The 17,645-nt window shown below is 44.9% G+C and overlaps 3 protein-coding genes across 3 annotated transcripts; all 3 read right to left on the minus strand.

Annotated features, from left to right (window-relative positions):
- Positions 1-3: 3 nt before the first annotated feature.
- LOC117612894 (UPF0481 protein At3g47200-like) lies at positions 4-2,541 on the minus strand (the record flags this gene model as incomplete). Its single annotated transcript, XM_034341532.1, has 2 exons — positions 2,494-2,541; positions 4-999 (listed from the first exon to the last, which is right to left on the minus strand). A coding segment is annotated over exon 2 (984 nt), but the record flags the coding sequence as incomplete, so codon positions are not given.
- A 6,850-nt stretch (positions 2,542-9,391) lies between these two features.
- On the minus strand, positions 9,392-9,946 carry LOC117612895 (ATP synthase subunit 9, mitochondrial). Its single transcript, XM_034341533.1, is given in 1 exon segment — positions 9,392-9,946. A coding segment is annotated over 1 exon segment (171 nt). The 5' UTR covers positions 9,563-9,946.
- Positions 9,947-14,147: 4,201 nt separating this feature from the next.
- LOC117612896 lies at positions 14,148-15,236 on the minus strand. The gene has a single exon (XM_034341535.1). It carries the CDS (start codon positions 15,234-15,236, stop codon positions 14,148-14,150), a length of 1,089 nt encoding a protein of 362 aa, XP_034197426.1.
- Positions 15,237-17,645: the final 2,409 nt, after the last annotated feature.

The following is a 17,645-nucleotide window of genomic DNA, read 5'->3' on the forward strand; positions in this document are numbered from 1 at the left end:
CTCACCATTTTCGTAAACCACGATGGGTGGAATTTTCATAACTCCATTTTCAAAGGTTATGTTGAGCATGCTATCGTCGGTACGTCGAAATTTGACTCCAGCTTGTAGAAGCTCTGTGACACAAGGGATTGGAGCCCAAACTGAGTTAGGATGAATATTATTACTATCCTCTTTTCTTCCTCCTAGTAAACATCTTCTTATAAAGTCAAGTAAATGCTTGCTTCCCGTTTCTTCGATTTTCTTTGGATATCGCCCTAAGGTGTAAAACTCAAAGTAGTTGAGAGTAAGCTGAGATAGAGAAGTTTCTTCTGTTTCATCGTTTTCCCTTGTGAGCTTGAATAAACAGTCGAGAACTCTCCAAGGAATCTGATTTTCAAGTAGAAGCAAGTCGTATAGGAGCGTCGCGATCATCCATGATGTGTTGAACACAGGATCATCCCTTTCTGGGAAAACCTTTGTTGCACACTTTCCAGCGGTATCAGCAGTAATGTACTTGCGGAAGAGTTCAATTATAAAGCAACCATCAACCACCATTATTTCCACAAAGTCATCACTACTTAAATTAACCTTTTCTCCGTAGCAATCACGACAGTATTTTTCCATGCTTCTAATGCCTTTCACAAAGGACATCATACTGGCCTCCTGATTGCCTCTACGCTCAAGGAGACAATGCAAATACCATTGTTTAATTTCTTCCATGGCTTGCAGGTCCTCATGTCCACGGTGATATGGCCCAATTGAAACTAAGTTTGGAACAAAAACATTTTCATTACCCCTGCGTAATATATGAGGGATTTTAAATATGCAGCTACATTCGAGTGAAGAAGACTGCTGAGGAAGCTTTTTTCGAATCGAGGATGCTAATAACTCGTCTTCCTTTCTATTCTCACTCAAACCCGAACTTTGATTCTTCAAATCATTTCCTGCTGCTGTTGCATTATCTGTATTTCCCATCACCGAGTCATCATCTATATTGCTCTCTGTCATCCTGATCCCCACCTTAATTAATAACCGGAAAATGAAAGTTGTTAGCGATAATCAAATAACACCAAGTGATCCTCTACTCTACTATTTTTTACTTTATTTTAATACATTTTGTATGTATTACACAGAAATAGGTGAGAGAGAGAATTCGACCAATTTGGATTGATCCAGAACGTATTATGTATGAATTCAGAGGTCTGATTTAAAATATAAATTTATGATTGGGAAGCTGATTCTTCAAGCTTATTAAAATATTCTATGTTCAATGCTTCGGTGATTGAGTTCAGACTCGATGACTTACAGTAATGCTTAAAGGAAGTTTTTGCTAGTTTAGGAAGAGGTAGGGGAATTTTCGGGATATTGCTTATCAAATAAGACGTAGGACCCTTATTAAGCTTTTAGGCACTGTTTAGTGGGGTTGGACTTGACCCGACTTCTGCAATTAAAATGGACTAAAGCCCTATATGTTGTTTGGTGGGCCTAAATGTACCCTGAGAATGGTTGGAATATATATTTCGATCTGATACCAATCCAGTGAATAGGGGTTTTTAAGTCCAAAATCAATTACTTCTGATATTAAATAATGGAATAAACACTAACTATTTAATTAAAAATTAAAAAAAATTCAAAGTCCAATGGAGTGAGTCTGGTACAGCTTATTGATCTACCAAACAACTCACAGGACTTAAAGCCGAGCCCAATTCAAGCCAGCCCAATCAAACATTTTAAGTTTTATCCTAACCTGTCCAATCCGGCACACCAAATGGAGCCTTAGTACTTACCCTTTTCTACATTTGTTGCAGGATTTGAAATTGAGGTTTGATATGAGACGTGCAAATAAGAGGAAGTAATTGCAGATAGCATTGTGCTTTTTTTAAGTAGAAACTAGGATAAGAGAGTGTTCTTCTCTCTTCTGTTTTATTTTTCCTTATAAAATTATGATGTAAATTACTTTGATTTAAATAAAAGTTTCGGTTTAGTTTTCTTATTCATTTACCTTACACCCTAATAAGCAAATAAGACGACAAAACATAAAATTTGGGAGTGACGGGACTACTCTAGTTATATAATTTAATTTTTAAATTTCAATATATAGGCCTTCTAGTATTTAAATGTTTCATAAAAATCATGAACCTGTGCACTACATAGGTGAAAAAACGAACATATAATTCGTAATTGGAGATAAAAATTATGTCGTAAATAAATCTGTTGTTATTCTTACATATTTGTAATATTCGAAACTTTGAAATAAATAGTTACATATGTTAACTGAACAGCGAAGAAACATTCATCCACTCAAGACACTGTAAACAAAATCATTAATTAACCTGATGAAGCCATTAAGAAATCTATCAGATAATAACTTGCACATCCACAACATGATAGGCAATGTCAAGTGACTAAGGACTTCCGTAGGAGCCTATGGCCTTTAAACAATGTAGAAGTTATTTAAACAAATCTGAAAGCAGAGTGAGTTATCTGTCAAGATTTAAAGCATGGAGAACGCACCTGAAAATCGAGTCATACACTACACACCCAAGAAAGAGTCGTCAAAAGTATTGCTAATGTTCAAAGGCTATTGAAATCCTCACCAGGCATCAAATATATATATATATATATAAAATATACTGAAGCAGTTTGGAAATCCAACCTCCAATTTGTGTCAAAAAAAGAAAAGACAAAATCAAAAGCAGTTCCATTCGTTGCTTAGATTATAATCCAACCATGCCTTTAGTCTTACTGACGGGGCATCTTTTAAAGTAAATAACTGCCCCAACATTTGAAGCTTTATAGGATTCCTGCAATACAAAGTCCTCAATGATCGTAGCTAAAGGCATCCTCATGTAGCACAACACAAGAACAGACGTAGGGATTGCTCTAGACATAAAAGCAAAAGGGAAGAATGGACTCTTAAGTTTGAATCAGTTGAACATTGCGGTGACTTACGGATCACGAGCTTCTAAATGTAGAAGTCCTGCATTATCCGCATTTCACTACGGCCCCATTTGAGATTTTTTTATTTATGGGTGAGTTATGTATGCATGCTATTATATTTATAAAACAATAATATAATAGATAATTAATTACGTATACTTAATAAGTAAATTTTTTAAAAAAAATTATTAAATAAACCAATTAGGTATATTGTTTTTTAGAAGGAGAATTCATTCATAAAACCACAGACGTACAAATCGCGACATGATATAGTGGCCTCGTTAAAACCTTCCTAGGACAACTGTTTGTGCAAATAATCTCACGGGAGAATATTCGCTTCTAGATCCTTCAACCTTTGATCTTCCTTCTCTCTCTTCCTCGATTCCTATGAAAAAGATTGGAGTAAATAGACCACACTTGGGGGTGTTGGCCAAATGCCCTCCGATGCCTAAGTTAGTTCGAGTGTTTGTAGGAAAACAATAGCTAAGCAAAGGGTACGGAGTTGTATGCATGGTGTAAACCGGATGGCCGGAGCCGTGTGGAGAAAATATGGAAAGTGGAGAGGGAGAAAGAGTTTCAGGTATTTTTCTCGGGTATAAGGAGTAGGTTTTCTAAAGTACCTTGAATGATGAATAAGGTCGTCTATTTATAGGAGCCTCGGGGCTAGGGTTTCATAGGGATAGAGTCGGCTTTGATAATATCCGAATTAAATATATTATCTCTTAAGAAGATAATATCTGAATTAAATGATATTATCTTCTCTTTATTAGGATAATATCTTAATTAATGATATTATCTCTTTAAATAAAGATAATATCATATTAATTAAGATATTTATCCCAATTAATTAATTAGCCAGATAAACTGTTTTAATTAATTAATTTAAGATATAATCTTCTTTTCCACGTGGCGTGCCCTGATTGGAGACGAAAATATATGCTCCCACAAATGCCCCCAGCTTCTGCATGGCGCTTGCGTGGCATGTAGGAGATGAAGTTATTTTTTTTTTTTCGAGCTCTCCAACTGTGTCTGGGCTTTATTATGTGAGTTGAACTCCTTCGTAGATTGGATTTCCAATTGGTGTAGGCTTCTGACTGTTGTTTGGAGTTGGATTCCCAGTAGGAATGAGCTTGTGATTCCTTCTTGACCCGGGTTGTCCAACCTGTATAAATACAGGGTTTCTCTTCACTCTTTCTCACATCGCAAACTTAACTTCTCTACCTTCTGGCTTGAGAAAGATTTTGGAGAATTTATACTGCTTGTTGAGGAGAGGAGTTGCCGTGCATCCCAAGTAAGTCGAGCTCGTAAAAATATATATGTACGTATATATATATTTTTTTTCAATTTTTGGCATCAAGGAGATGGTCTAGCATGAGTTGCAATTCGTGAGCAATAGTTGACAAATAGCTAGGGAATTCGTGCTGGAATCGAATGGAGCATGAGGCGCATGCTAGTCTTGGACCTACCTGGCCTGGGGTGGAGCAGATGAGTGCTGGGCCTAAAGCAAAAGCATGGAATAGCCAAGCCCAAGGCAGAAGGAGGCGCTGGGCTTCGGAGTTGAGGCAGAAAAGGCGCTGCACCTTGCGCGCGAAGGGCTTGCGCTGGGCAAGCAGGCTGCTCGTGCTGGCCGTCGAGCTTTGGCTTAGGCCGAACGCACGCTAGCGAGATGGGCTCAAGCTGGGGGTGCGCTGGGCCTTTATTTTATTTTATTTTCTAATGCTGCCCTTTTTTTTTTTTTTTTTGGATTCTAACTTGTAGAAGTTTCTTTTTGCAGCTATCCGTTGGCCAACCATGTCTTCCAGAGACGGTAGCAAGGCTCCAAGCTCTCAGGTGCCTTTGTATTTGTGGGGAGGCTCCGTAGTGCCTAGCAAGAAGTTCGTGGCCAACTTGCACCTCGTCACGATCGATGCTCAGTTCCAAAAATGGCGGGCTGCTTTCGCTTCTGCCATTCCAGATGATGTGCAGGTCAAGCTATTGAGGTCTCGGACTGATAATGATCCTTTCGAGGATGCGAATGACCCTGGTGCTAGAATCATTACCTTCCGTCCTTTTTATTTTTCACTGGGCTTCAAATTCCCGCTGTCGAAGCTCTTCAAGGAGGTGTTCTGCGTCATAGGGTGTGCTCCGAGCCAGAGTACTCCCAACGTTTACCGGGCGATCAGGTGCTTCGAGAATCTGAGCCGTTTCTTTACGCTGGAGTTAACGGTGTGAGAGTTCTTTTATTTTTTTGAAGTGAGGCACTTCGAGCGATATGCCCAAGTTCGCGTATACAGGTCCAGGCTGTTCGACGGTCTTAGTCAAGGAAATCACGCTTGGCATGACGACGTGTTGGAAGTCAGTGGACAGTGGGAGGGCGACGTTGGCGATGGCCCCCTTGTTCCTATCACTTATTGCTATGGTGTGTCTTTCTGCGATTTATGATATGTTCCCTTTTTATTTGAGTTTCTTGAAGTGTGGCTGACTAACTTCTGTCTTCTGCTTGTAGTGAGTGACATCAGAAAGCAAATGGAGCTTGGGCCTGACATGGCTAAGGTCCGCCGTGCTTTGAACATTCCCCGAAAGTTTTATGAGTGGCGCTGGCTGTTGAGCGAGTATCGGGAGGAAGAAGACGGTGGTCTGCCCCCTACCGAGGATGTCGAGAGATGGAAGTAGAATGGTCCGGACTCTGATGATCTATCTGCTGAGCAGGATGAGTGCTTTGCTAAACCCCCACCAAAAAGGAAGGCCGATGTCAAGTCTTCAAGAACTGCAGCTACTTCTTTACTGGCGAGGCATGTGTCTCCATTGAGGAAGAAGCCAAGGCTCCCTTTTGCTGAGAAAACCCAAGTAGGAGCTATTCCCGCGTCATCTGCCAGAGTCAAACATCTTGTTGGTGCATATATGAAGAAGATTGGTGGTATGCGCAACATTAGGGATGTTCCCCTTAAGCCTCTTGTTGATGAGTTTGGAGATCGTGATCTACTCTGCGACATAGTTCGTGCACGGTCCAGCTCACCTGTTGAGAAGCAAAGAGATGCTGATTTTCCTCTCGGAAGTTCGGGTCGTTTGCACCAGTCGAAGAGTGGAGGTCGATGTGCGAGGTCTGCTCATCCATCCAACCATTATGATCCAACTGTTAAGTCACAAGCAGTCAAGCGTGGAGTTGATTCATCGTCGTCAATTCCTTTGGAAGTAAGGTTGGCAGAGGCTAAGAAAGCAAGAGAGTCATTGCTCGAAAAAAGGTTCTTCTGCAACATCAACGGCTAATCCAAAGGTGGACAAGCCCAGCCCTACAGGGGATGCAGGCATGTCTGATCTACTCAAGATGCACTTTCTATCAAGTCCATTTGCTTGCGCTGAGCTGGTTGATCAAGTCCACCAGTGGTGATCTTGGTACTTTTTCAAGTCTTTCCTTGGAAAAACAAAGAGAAGTAACATTTCATCTGCTTCAAAAAGGAGTGGTTTTTGCTGCGGAGACCATTGGGAACTCATCGTCTGCTGTTGCCCCCTCTTCTGCTCAGCTAGTGAGTTGGATAAGAAGAATGCTGAGCTGGCTAGTAAGCTTTCTGCCGAGCAAACTCGTTACAAGAAGAAGACGTCTAATTTGCGGGCGATGATATCTGTGCTGAAGAGTTCCCTTAATAAGAAAGATTATGAGCTCAGCTCTTCTGCTGTTGACTTGGCAAGTCGAAAAGATGCTTATTTCCGCCTTGAGCGCAAGAATGCCGACATCTCTCATAGTTATGACAAGCTTTTGGCTAGATTGCACGCCTATCATAAGTCTGCTGAAGAATCCAAGTTCGAAGCTGTCATGGATGCGTACAAGTTGGGCTACTTGGACTGCACAATTGGATATGATCCCTTCTATGCCATTGGTGATGAAGACATCGAGATGCTCTATCCTGACTTGCCCCTAAGTGAGGAGGCTAATGCTACAAACACCGAAGGAGTTGAAGAGCAGGTGGCTGAAGAGGCAGTAGCTGAAGAGGATGGAGCAGAGGATGATGCAGGTGATGAGGCGGTGGCAGACGTCATAGATCATGCATGTGGAGCTGCTGAGAGTGTGGCTGATCAGGTGAACGTTGAAGAGGCTGCAGATCAGGGGTCTCCTATTGGCATTTTGGAGTAGACGAAGACTTCTTTATTTCTTTTTAGCTTTTGTAGTCTGCTCTTTGTTTAGAATAATTGGTCTTGTTTTGATCATCTTCTTTTTGTTTGAACTTGGCCGGTTGGTCACTTTGCTATGGAAATTTGAGTCTTTATTTTTTCAACTTCAATTTGCATATTGTCTTGTGAACTGCTTGAGTAACCGGTTAGTGTCTTGCTGTGTATTTCCCTTGGGATTTTGGCAAAAGCCAGGGTCCCCTTTGAGGAACTCCGGGCGTATTCTGCATTTTTTCAGAAAACGCTTAAGACGCTTCTGGTCGTTGCCCTGCGTCTCCCTTAGGACGCTGCTTATGGACAACTGTATGACTATCCTACCCCCCTTAGGAAACGGATAGGAACCTGGATACCTCCCTTAGGAAATTCCTGGCGTACCCTGCAACCCCCTCAGGATGCTGGTTAGTGGGCTGCGTCTCCCGAAGAACGTTTCTAGTTGTCGCCCTGCATCTCCCTTAGGACGCCTTTTATGGACAACTTATTTGACTATCCTGCCCCGTTAGGAAACAGATAGGAACCTGAATATTTTCGGCATGAAGCATGGTGACCCTTTTTTAAGAAACTCCTGGCGCACCCTGCGTCTCCCTTAGGACGCTATTTTGCAGGCTGCGTCTCCCGAAGGACACTTCTGGTCGTTGCCCTGCGTCTCCCTTAGGACGCTTTTTATGGGCAACTGTTTAGCTATCCTGCCCCCCTTAGGAAACAGATAGGAACCTGGATACTTCCCTTAGAAAATTTCTGGCTCACCATGCGTCTCCCTTAGGACGCTTCTTTATGGGCTGCGTCTCCCGAAGGACGCTTTTGGTCGTCGCCCTACGTCTCCCTTAGGACACTTTTTATGGGCAACTCTTTGGTTATCCTGCCTCTAGGAAATGGATAGGAACTTGGATACCTCCCTTAGGAAATTCCTGGCGCACCCTGCGTCTCTCTTAGAAAGCTTCTTTGCAGGCTGCCTCTCCCGAAGGATGCTTCTAGTTGTTGCCCTGCGTCTTCCGAAGGACGCTACTTATGGGCAACTGTCTTTTGTTGTGGCACATTCTGGAATTTGCAGTAGTTGCTTCTCTTCTTCAGAAATGTGCAGTACTCAATCGTCTGCTGGTGACTGAGCTGGTAGGAGGAAGTGTCATGGATAGTATCTTTGGAGGTGGTAGACGTTCCATTGTTGCGGAATCTCCTTCCCTTCCATGGTATCAAGCGTATAGCTTCCTCTGCCCCCGGACCGGTTGATTATGTAAGGGTCTTCCCAATTGGGTTTCATCTTTTTAGATCCTTGTCTTTGTGCAGTGATGAAGGCTTTTCTTAGCACAAGGTCGCCTGGTTGAAACTGTCTTATCTTGGCTCTTTTGTTGTAGTAAGACTTCAACCGCTATTGATAGGAGGCGACTCGGACAATGGCCTTCTCGCGCTCGCCTTCAAGTAAATCAAGGTTGAGTCTCATCTGCTCGGAGTTCTGCTCTGCCCACTTTGATGCCTATAGAGGGGATAGTGACATGAGGACGAATGATCACTTCAGTTCTATAGGCGAGGGAAAATGGGGTTTCGCCAGTTGATCTTCGCTTGGTAGTGCGATAAGCCCATAGTACGCCAGGGAGCTCATCTACCCATTTTCCTTCGGCGCCTTCTAATCTCTTCTTTAGACAGCCCAATATTATTTTATTGGATGCCTCGGCCTGGCCATTGCCTTGAGGATATCTCGAGATAGATATATGCTGCTTGATGCCATACTTTTTGAAGAAGGCAGTGATCTACTTGCCGATGAATTGTGAGCCATTGTCGGTAACTAGTGATTGTGGGCAGCCAAACCGGCAGATAATGTTTCTCCAGATAAATCGTTCCACATCAGCTTCTTTAGTAGAGGATAGAGCTTCGGCCTCGATCAATTTAGTAAAGTAATTAGTGGCGACGATCACCATTTCTTTCTTGGCAGGTGCCGTTGGCATGGGGCCTACAAAGTCGATGGCCCATTGCATGAAAGGCCACGGACTGTTCTGCAGATGGTAGATTTCGGCAGGCAGATTAGGAACTGGTTTGTACTGTTGGCAGTAACTGTTACAACAGATTCTTCTTGCTCTTTTGGAACCCATTTATGGGGGCTGCTTTGGTGTTTGGGAAAGCTTTCTTTTTATTGCCCGTTGAAGGGCCCTTCGGCCTCCCCTTCTTTTCTTTCTGTTATGACAAAAGCCTTTTCTTGCCGGCCTTCTTTCCCATTCCAGCGGCTTGTTTGTTCGCTCGTAGATGCCTCATCGTTCTCAACATGTATGTTTCCTTTGCTGATCCAGTCTTGAATAGTTTGTTTGAGTGTTGGTGCCATGCCCCCCAATTCCATGGTACTTCACAAGTAGTCATTCGTATTGCACCATCTGGCCACGAAATGGATCAAAGAACTGAACACGTTTCCAATACCGATAGCAGCTCCCGCTGAAGCAATTGTAGCAGCTCCGGCACCTATTGATTTTGCACCCTCTACCATCTCGAGTTAAGAATTCTCGTCACGCTTTTTCATTCACGATTTTATGTGATTGATTCCTCGTCGATTCTGCCCCTCGTTCCTTTTATCTTGGGTATCTCACTTGTTGTGGCCTATTCGTCGGAATTCTACAATTTTGCGATCAGCTTCGCGGACGCCTCTGACTGTCGTCCGCCCTCCCAGAGTGCGTCCAATATCGCGAAAAGCCTCTCGAGGGACTCCTCCCCCGTAGATGTTCGGGGGTTATCGAGCGCCCGAGCACCGCGTTCCAACCAAGGCCCTTCTAACTCGGAAGTAGAGTAGGGTCAGACTATTGGGATACCCCTGTGATAGACAGGGATCTTTCTCTTATTACAGGTTAAATTCTGAGGGGAACCCTGGTTTGGGCTTTTCTACTCCCACTAGTCTTTCATTAGGGGGAAGCTCATATAGGCTGTGAAAAAGAAGTCCACTTTTCCAATAGAGAAAGAAAGTGATTCGTCTACTTTGTTAAAAGGGTAACGGAACGAACTTCAAGTACTTCGTAGGACGCCGCCGTTTGCTAAGATGTTTAGGAAGCTTTACCCAGACTAAGGGGTACGTGACTCTTACGCACTACGGGTTAGTGACTCGTTAACACTCCCCGTTCTGAAGAAAGCCTCCTGCACTACCGGCCGTGTCCTTGGCTCCCACTCCCATGAATTAGATAGTGCCATATGTCCCACCAGATGGGGATCATGGTCTCCCTTCCGGATCTTTATTGTCCTCCTCAACCAACATATTGATATACTATGGACTGGCGAATTCACACTTCCTCAAGTTCAGCCCCGTTCTCCAGTGGTTCCATTCCTTCTTACTTTACTTCTGGGTCAACCCAACCCGAATGGGAAGAAGAAGATCAGCCAAACAGCGGGCAGCTCCCACTAAACAGCTCTTAGTCCGCACTTCTATCGTGAATTCTAAGACCATGCCAGCCTAAAGGAAGAAGAGTCACTCACTCCTCCGACAAGAAGTAAAGCAACCCCTGCTGTTTTTTCATACGTGCTGGTGTTCGTGTTCTGTTGGTTTTTCTGTTCTGTCGTGGGAAGGAGGGATTTCCGCATCTACAAGTTGAGAGTGTGCTAAAGGCTGGAAGACAAGACGGCATTGGTTGTTCCAAGTGAGTTTAAAGAATTCACGAGAGCTTTTATGCTTGGGATAGGTTAGACCTATCTGTTTTCTTTAATCCCCTTGGTTCTTCGCATTGGAAATAGGACGGGAAGTGGTGACCCCTATCAGCCTTTTCCACTCGATACGCTATACCGACGCGACGGTGGCTCCATACCCTAAGCAATCACATCTTTTGACATATTCAGTGGAGTCATGGCGCATAGTAGGCCAGAAATAGCCTATGTTTAGAGCCTTCTGGGCGAGTGACCTGCCCCCAGAGTGGTTACCACACTCGCCATCATGAATTTTGCAGAGGATCTCAAGTGTTTGAGGGTACTTTATGCAAGTGAGATGGGGGCCGGAGTATGATTTGCGAATGAGCTTGTCGCCTTGCATGTAATATCTCGCGGCTTTCTATTGGACCTTCCTAGCTTCGGACTTATCCTTTGGCAGATTTCCATTCACTAAGTAGTCGATGATGGGGTCTTGCCAGCTGGGGTCTTCATAGATCTGCATTGAGTCGATTGGCTCTATTTCTTTGATGCTTGGTCAGTCAAGGTGTTCGACTGAGATGGAGCGTCTGAACTGGGTGTCCAGCGCTGATCCTAGGCTTGCCAACGCATCTGCATGAGTGTTCTTTGCCTGTGGAACTTGTCGAGGTACTGGATCATTCTTGGATGCTTTGCCATGTACTCGCCTGAGGCTTGATTCGTGATCAGCTGGGAGTCTGAGTAGATGCTAATCTCTTGATCGTCAGTTCTTTTGCTAGGCGCAGTCCTGCGAGCAATGCCTCATATTCTGCCTCGTTGTTTGAAGCAGAAAAGCCTGGTGTGATGGCTTGTTCCAACAAGGTTCCGTCTGGGGTGATTATGATGACGCCTGCCTCTGCTCCTTTGTGATTTGATGCTCCGTCTACATGCAATTGCCACATATCGTTAGATAGGTTTGAATAGGTGGGGGAAGTGTCGTCTGCTTTTTTCTTGCTTTTTGTGACCATATTCTCTTCTTCGGCTGTCGGAGTAAACTCTACAACAAAATCTGCTAAAGCTTGGGCTTTTATAGCAGTCTTCGATCGATAGAGGAGATCGTATTGACTGAGTTCGATAGCCCATTTCATGAGTCGCTGAGAAGCGTCGGGGCTGTGGAGGATCGATCTCAAAGGAAATTCTGTCATGACAATTATCCGGTGTGCTTGGTAGTAGGGCCTTAGTTTTCTCGCGGAAACTACAAGCAAAAAAATGAGCTTCTCCATTTTCGGATAGCGAGTCTCTGCATCGAGGAGAGCTTTTGAAGTGTAGAATACCGGATGTTGTGCCCCCAGCTCTTCTCTGATGAGAGCTGAGCTGACAGCTGAGTCGGACACCGCCAGGTAGATGTACAAGTCTTCGCCTGGTATCGGTTTTGAGAGTAAGGGAGGTAAAGTGAGGTAGGTTTTCAAGTTTTGAAAAGCTGCTTCGCACTCGTCATCCCACATGTCCCTGTGTCCTTTCTTCAAGGCTTTGAAAAATAGCCTGCACTTGTCGGTAGATTTTGAGAGGAATCGATTGAGAGCTGCCGCCCTACCCGTTAGACTTTGTATCTCATTTGTTGTGGCAGGTGACTTCATGTTGAGTATAGCCTTGATTTGATTTGGATGTGCCTCAATTCCTCTTTGGGTGACTAAGTATCCTAGGAATCGACCGGACGAGACTCCAAACGTGCATTTGCTCGGGTTCAACTTCATGTTGTATTTTCGGAGTAGGCTGAAGGCCTCGGCAAGGTTCTTGATATGGTCTGCTCGCTCGGGAGCTTTGACTAGCATGTCGTCTACGTAGCCATCGGTTAATAAACTCCACCTCTCACCCAAACCTTAGAAAACCATTTCACCTAAAACAAGAGTTTGATACAAATTCCCAAACAACCGACATCAACAAATCCTCTTTGGTGCAGGGAAGGAATATAAACCTTAAGTCATGTTTGGCATGGATTCACTTCCCGCTCCTTCTACTTCGAACACAAAAAGAAAAGGACAATGTCAAATGCTATCTGCGCACCTTAATCCTCATTTTGACTTTCATCTTTGACTAGCCTGATCATGTCATCAATTCGGAGAATTGTAATAGCTGCTTCAGTTGCAAACTGCCAAACAAAAAAGTTTCATGTTGACAAACGTCACGAGACTGTCATTAAACAAGATTTATCCTATAAATTATTACTGAATCTGTATCTAGGATTTTGTACCTGAATTATCTTCACTTTACTCATTGCAGGCTCAATGACTCCGGCTTTTAAGTTGTCGCGGACTGCTCCCTTTAAAAGGTCTAAACCCATGCTGCAATAATTTAGAGCAATCACCGTAAGTAAGCAGTCACATAATCTGTAAGGATTTCTATGCATCCAAGACAGAATATAGTCTTGCCGATTTGCTCCTTGAAAATTTTGTTCACCAGCTTTTGGTAAGTTGCTCCGGCGTTCTTTAGCCCACAGGGCATGACTTTGTATTAAGAGGTTTTAGCTTTGTCATCTTCATGCATCATGATCAATTCTAGGCAGTGGAAAGTTATCTTTAGGGCATGCCTTGTTGAGGTCGGTGTAGTCGACGCACACTCTCCACAGACCTTTATCTTTCTTTGCCACTAGAACAACGTTTGCTAGCCATTCTGCGTAGGAGACTTCTTCAATGAAACCAGCAGCTAGAAGCTTATCGATCTCGGCTTCAATGATAGCAACCCGCTCATGGGCGAAGTTGCGTCTCTTCTGCGCTACAGGTTTGATAGCTGGGTTGACGTGTAGGCGATGGCAGATGATCTGGGGATCGATGCCAGGCATGTCGGATGGCGACCATGCAAATACGTCTTTGTTGTTCCGGAGGAAGGCTGGAAGCTCTATCTTTTCCTCATGGAAGCTCTATCTTTTCCTCATGGCTAGGCGACCATGCAAATACGTCTTTGTTGTTCTCTGGCTTGTCAGGATCAAGGGGTACTAGCTCGACGTCCTCTTCGGGCTTCCATCCTTCTTCAAGAGAGACCTCCGGACGGATTCCCTCGACTTGGTCCTGATTCTTTGATTGCTATTGGGGAGTAGCTATTCCCTTTTCTTTCTGGTCTGCTCGGCCGTAAGAAACGGGATCTGCTTTCTCCTATGCTTGTTCTACTCCATTTAGATCTGCCTGATTTACAAGGAAGAACTGTGTTTGCTTGCCTTTCTTCAGCCCTTGAGCTGAGCATTTCCTCGTCATTGTCTGATCGCTGTTGATCTGGCTGATACCGCCCCCAGGAACTGGGTAACGAATCTTCTGATGTGTGGCGGAGGTGATGGCATTGATCTTGCCGATCCATGGTCGGCCTAGAATGCCATTGTAGGGTGATACTTCATCAATGACCATGAACGTTTGTGAGCTGATTACAGGTGGAGAGTAGACGTCGAGATCTATCGTGCCCACGGTAACTGTCGTTGCGCCATTGAAACCAGTCAGCGACTTGGCTGATTTATTGATTTTTGCCTCTAAGCCCATCTATTGGATGACTGCCAATTGTAGGATGTTGGCTGCACTGCCCTCATCTGCATGGACTCGGTCAACCATGGCCTGAGCGATTTGAATGCTGATGACAAGGGCGTCATTGTGTGGTAGATCAAGGCCGATTAAGTCTTTCTTTTGAAAGCCGATCACGGGATCGTCTTCTGCCAGTGAGAGGCTAGTTGAGACTTGGGAGATCATAGTAGCCTGTTTGATCTTCATCTTCTTTTCTTTGTTGGTCAGTCCAGACTCCTCGGAGTCGGCTAGGATTGTGTTAATCCTTATGACCTTCTGGGGTGGCTCCTTGGCGGTATCGCGGTCTTCTATCTGCTGGATGGCCTGCCTCGCGATGAACTCCGTGCAATGACCTTCTCTCACGAGTTCTTCGAGATGCGCTTTCCAAGCAAAGCAGTTATTCGTATTGTGCCCATGTGTCGCATGGAAGGCACAATATTTTCTGGTATCCCTCTTGTCCGGATCTCCTTTCAAGGGTGAATGTCTTTTTACCCAAGGTTTGTCCTTCACTTGGGCCAAAATTTGGTGTATGGGAATAGAGAACTTGGTGTAGTTCTCTTTCGTCGTGGCCTCTCTTTGTGGACGTGGCCTGCCTTTGTCTTTGTCCCTGCTGCCAAGCCTATCGCCTCTTTGTTCTGCCTGCTTGGCCTGTCGATCTTCCTGCTCAGTGGACTTCTTCGCGGCGATTCGATCGTCATCCCAGAGTGCGTAGCGTTCTGCGGTCGCGAAGACCTCTGCCAGAGTCTGGCTGGGAGTGATAGTCAGCTCGCGATATAAGTCATGCTCTGCTGGAAGACCTTTCTTGAATGCGGAGGATGCGATTTGGTCATCGCACCCTACGATGTTGGCCTTTTCTGCTTTGAACCTCTTGATGTAATCTCGAAGGGATTCCTCGGGCTTCTTGCGCAGGTTGAACAGATGGTCAGGGTTCTTCTTGATCGTCCGATAAGAAGTGTATTCTTTAGTGAAGACGTAAGTAAGCTCCTTGAAGCTGTTGATCGACCCGGATGGCAGGGTATGGAACCAATCCTGAGCTGCTCCTCGCAAAGTCATTGCAAACACCTTGCACATTAACGCGTCTTCAGCTTTGTAGAGGATCATAAGGCTCTTGAAATGCTTCAGATGATTTTCGGGTCGGAATCGCCTTTGAAGCATGTAAAAGAGGGCGTTGAGAATCGTTTTGGAGGAGTAGCCTGCTCAATTTTGACTGTGAAAGGTGAGGAGTTTGCTCGGTCTACCTCAATGCGTAGTGCATCTTCGAAATTTCCGCCAATCTTTAAGTCTCGAAGTCGGTTATTCACAAGCTTCTCAACGTCTTCTGCACGCATGGCTAGTCGGTCACGTTGATGACCTTCGCGATTTAGACGATGCTGATTGACTTCCTCATTGGCTTGCGAGGGTCGACCTTCTCGGTTGCGCTGTCTAGGCGGCGTGTTGGTGGACTGCGCTTGTGAGGGATTTCCAGTAGTTTGGCGACGAGAATTGGTTCTTCGAGAGCGAGTAGCAGAGCGCCTTTCTTCACGGTCCTCATTGTGATGATTGTCGAGTTGACCTCCCTGGGGGCTTATCCTTTCGTGAATATTTCTCTATGAGCGAGCAGCAGAGCACCTTTCTTCTTGATCCTCGTCTCGATGGCCGTCAAGTTGACCTCCCTGGGAGCCTAGCCTTTCATGAACGTCTTCCTGCTGGCCCAGGCGAGCGTGGATGTCAGGTCTTGGGCCCAGCCTGTCGCGCACGTTGGTCCTTAAATTCAATCTGGACGGGAAACTTCGTCTGCTCTGAGTGTGGCTTGCGGGTGCTTGCGACATGTCCGCGAGCTGATCTATTTGTTGCGCATTTCCTTATCCGCTTACCCGTGCTTGACCTGCTTGGTTCTCGCCGAACTGCCTATCGGCGCATTCGTTTATCCTTCTCTCTTCGCCCTGTTGTCCAAGGCCAAGGTTTTGAGCCAAGTTTATTTGGTTGAGGAGCTGCCTCATCAAATTGTTTTGGTCGTCCATTCTCTGAGTTAGCTGGTCAACTCTCAGATTAAGGTCTACTTGACTTCGTGGATCGGGAGGAGAGAAATGTGTGGAGCCCAATTGCACACGGGCTAGGGTTTCATTGGATGTGTACGTGGGAGCATGCGTCGAGCGTGGAGGCAATGGAGGGAATGGTTGAAGTTGCTCCAAGATTGGGCCAAAGTCGGCGGTGGTAGTGAGCCCAACTAGATGTGAGGTTCCACCATGCTCAACGGTGGTGCTATGAAGGTGGCTAGGTCCGGCCATGGGGCCTTGAGATGGTACGACGGCGGCGGAGGCCGGTGCGGTGGTCCTCACTGCGAGTCCGGCAGGTGGCACGGTGGTTCCAGTCACACGGGGTGGCTGCTAGGGTTCATGGCGGCGAGAAGTGGTGGAGCCGCCATGTCGATCGTGGGATCGTGGGAGGAGTAGCTTTGGGCCGTCACGGATTGAGCCATAGCGGCGGTTTTGCTCCTCGTGCGCTTGCTTCCAACCATGGTTGTTTGGAAGGCTTCGGTGGATTGGAAAATAGGAGGAACGGATTCCTTGAGCACGCGTTGAGTATAACTCGTGCTCTCAATGAAAGCACCAAATGTTTGTGCAAATAATCTCACGGGAGAATATTCGCTTCTAGATCCTTCAACCTTTGATCTTCCTTCTCTCTCTTCCTCGATTCCTGTAAAAAAGACTGGAGTAAATAGACCACACCCGGGGGGTGTTGGCCAAAGGCCCTCCGATGCCTAAGTTAGTTCGAGTGTTTGTAGGAAAACAATAGCTAAGCAAAGGGTACGGAGTTGTATGTATAGTGTAAACTGGGTAGCCGGAGCCGTGTGTGGTGGCCGAAGCCGTGTGGAGAAAATATGGAGAGTGGAGAGGGAGAGAGAGCTTCAGGTATTTTTCTCGGGTATAAGGAGTAGGTTTTCTGAAGTACCTTGAATGATGAATGAGGTTGTCTATTTATAGGAGCCTTGGGGCTAGGGTTTCGTAGGGATCGAGTCGGCTTTGATATTATCCAAATTAAATATATTATCTCTTAAGAAGATAATATCTGAATTAAATGATATTATCTTCTCTTTATTAGGATAATATCTTAATTTATGATATTATCTCTTTAAATAAAGATAATATCATATTAATTAAGATATTTATCCCAATTAATTAATTAGCCAGATAAACTGGTTTAATTAATTAATTTAAGAGATAATCTTCTTTTCCACGTGGCGTGCCCTGATTGGAGACGAAAATATATGCTCCCACAACAACCTCATGGGGCAAATTCCAGGAGAGGAAAGAGTACCACACACGTCATGGACTAACATGAGAGTCCAATTCAGGTCACTTTGGACCATTACAATAAAAGAACAAGTCAAAAACAAAACCTAACACAAAGACCTCCGACGAGAGCCGCAACTAGAGGCCAACACAGTAGACCCACATGAGAGGACCGTAGAAACCCCAAATAGTAAACTTACAGGAGTAG

The sequence above is a fragment of the Prunus dulcis genome, unplaced genomic scaffold, assembly GCF_902201215.1.
Source record: "Prunus dulcis unplaced genomic scaffold, ALMONDv2, whole genome shotgun sequence".
NCBI classification, from domain to species: Eukaryota; Viridiplantae; Streptophyta; class Magnoliopsida; order Rosales; family Rosaceae; genus Prunus; species Prunus dulcis.

Bases quoted from the DNA above. Each gene is read 5' to 3' on its own strand.
- LOC117612896 (XM_034341535.1), bottom strand. From the start codon at position 15,236: ATGTGCAAGGTGTTTGCAATGACTTTGCGAGGAGCAGCTCAGGATTGG.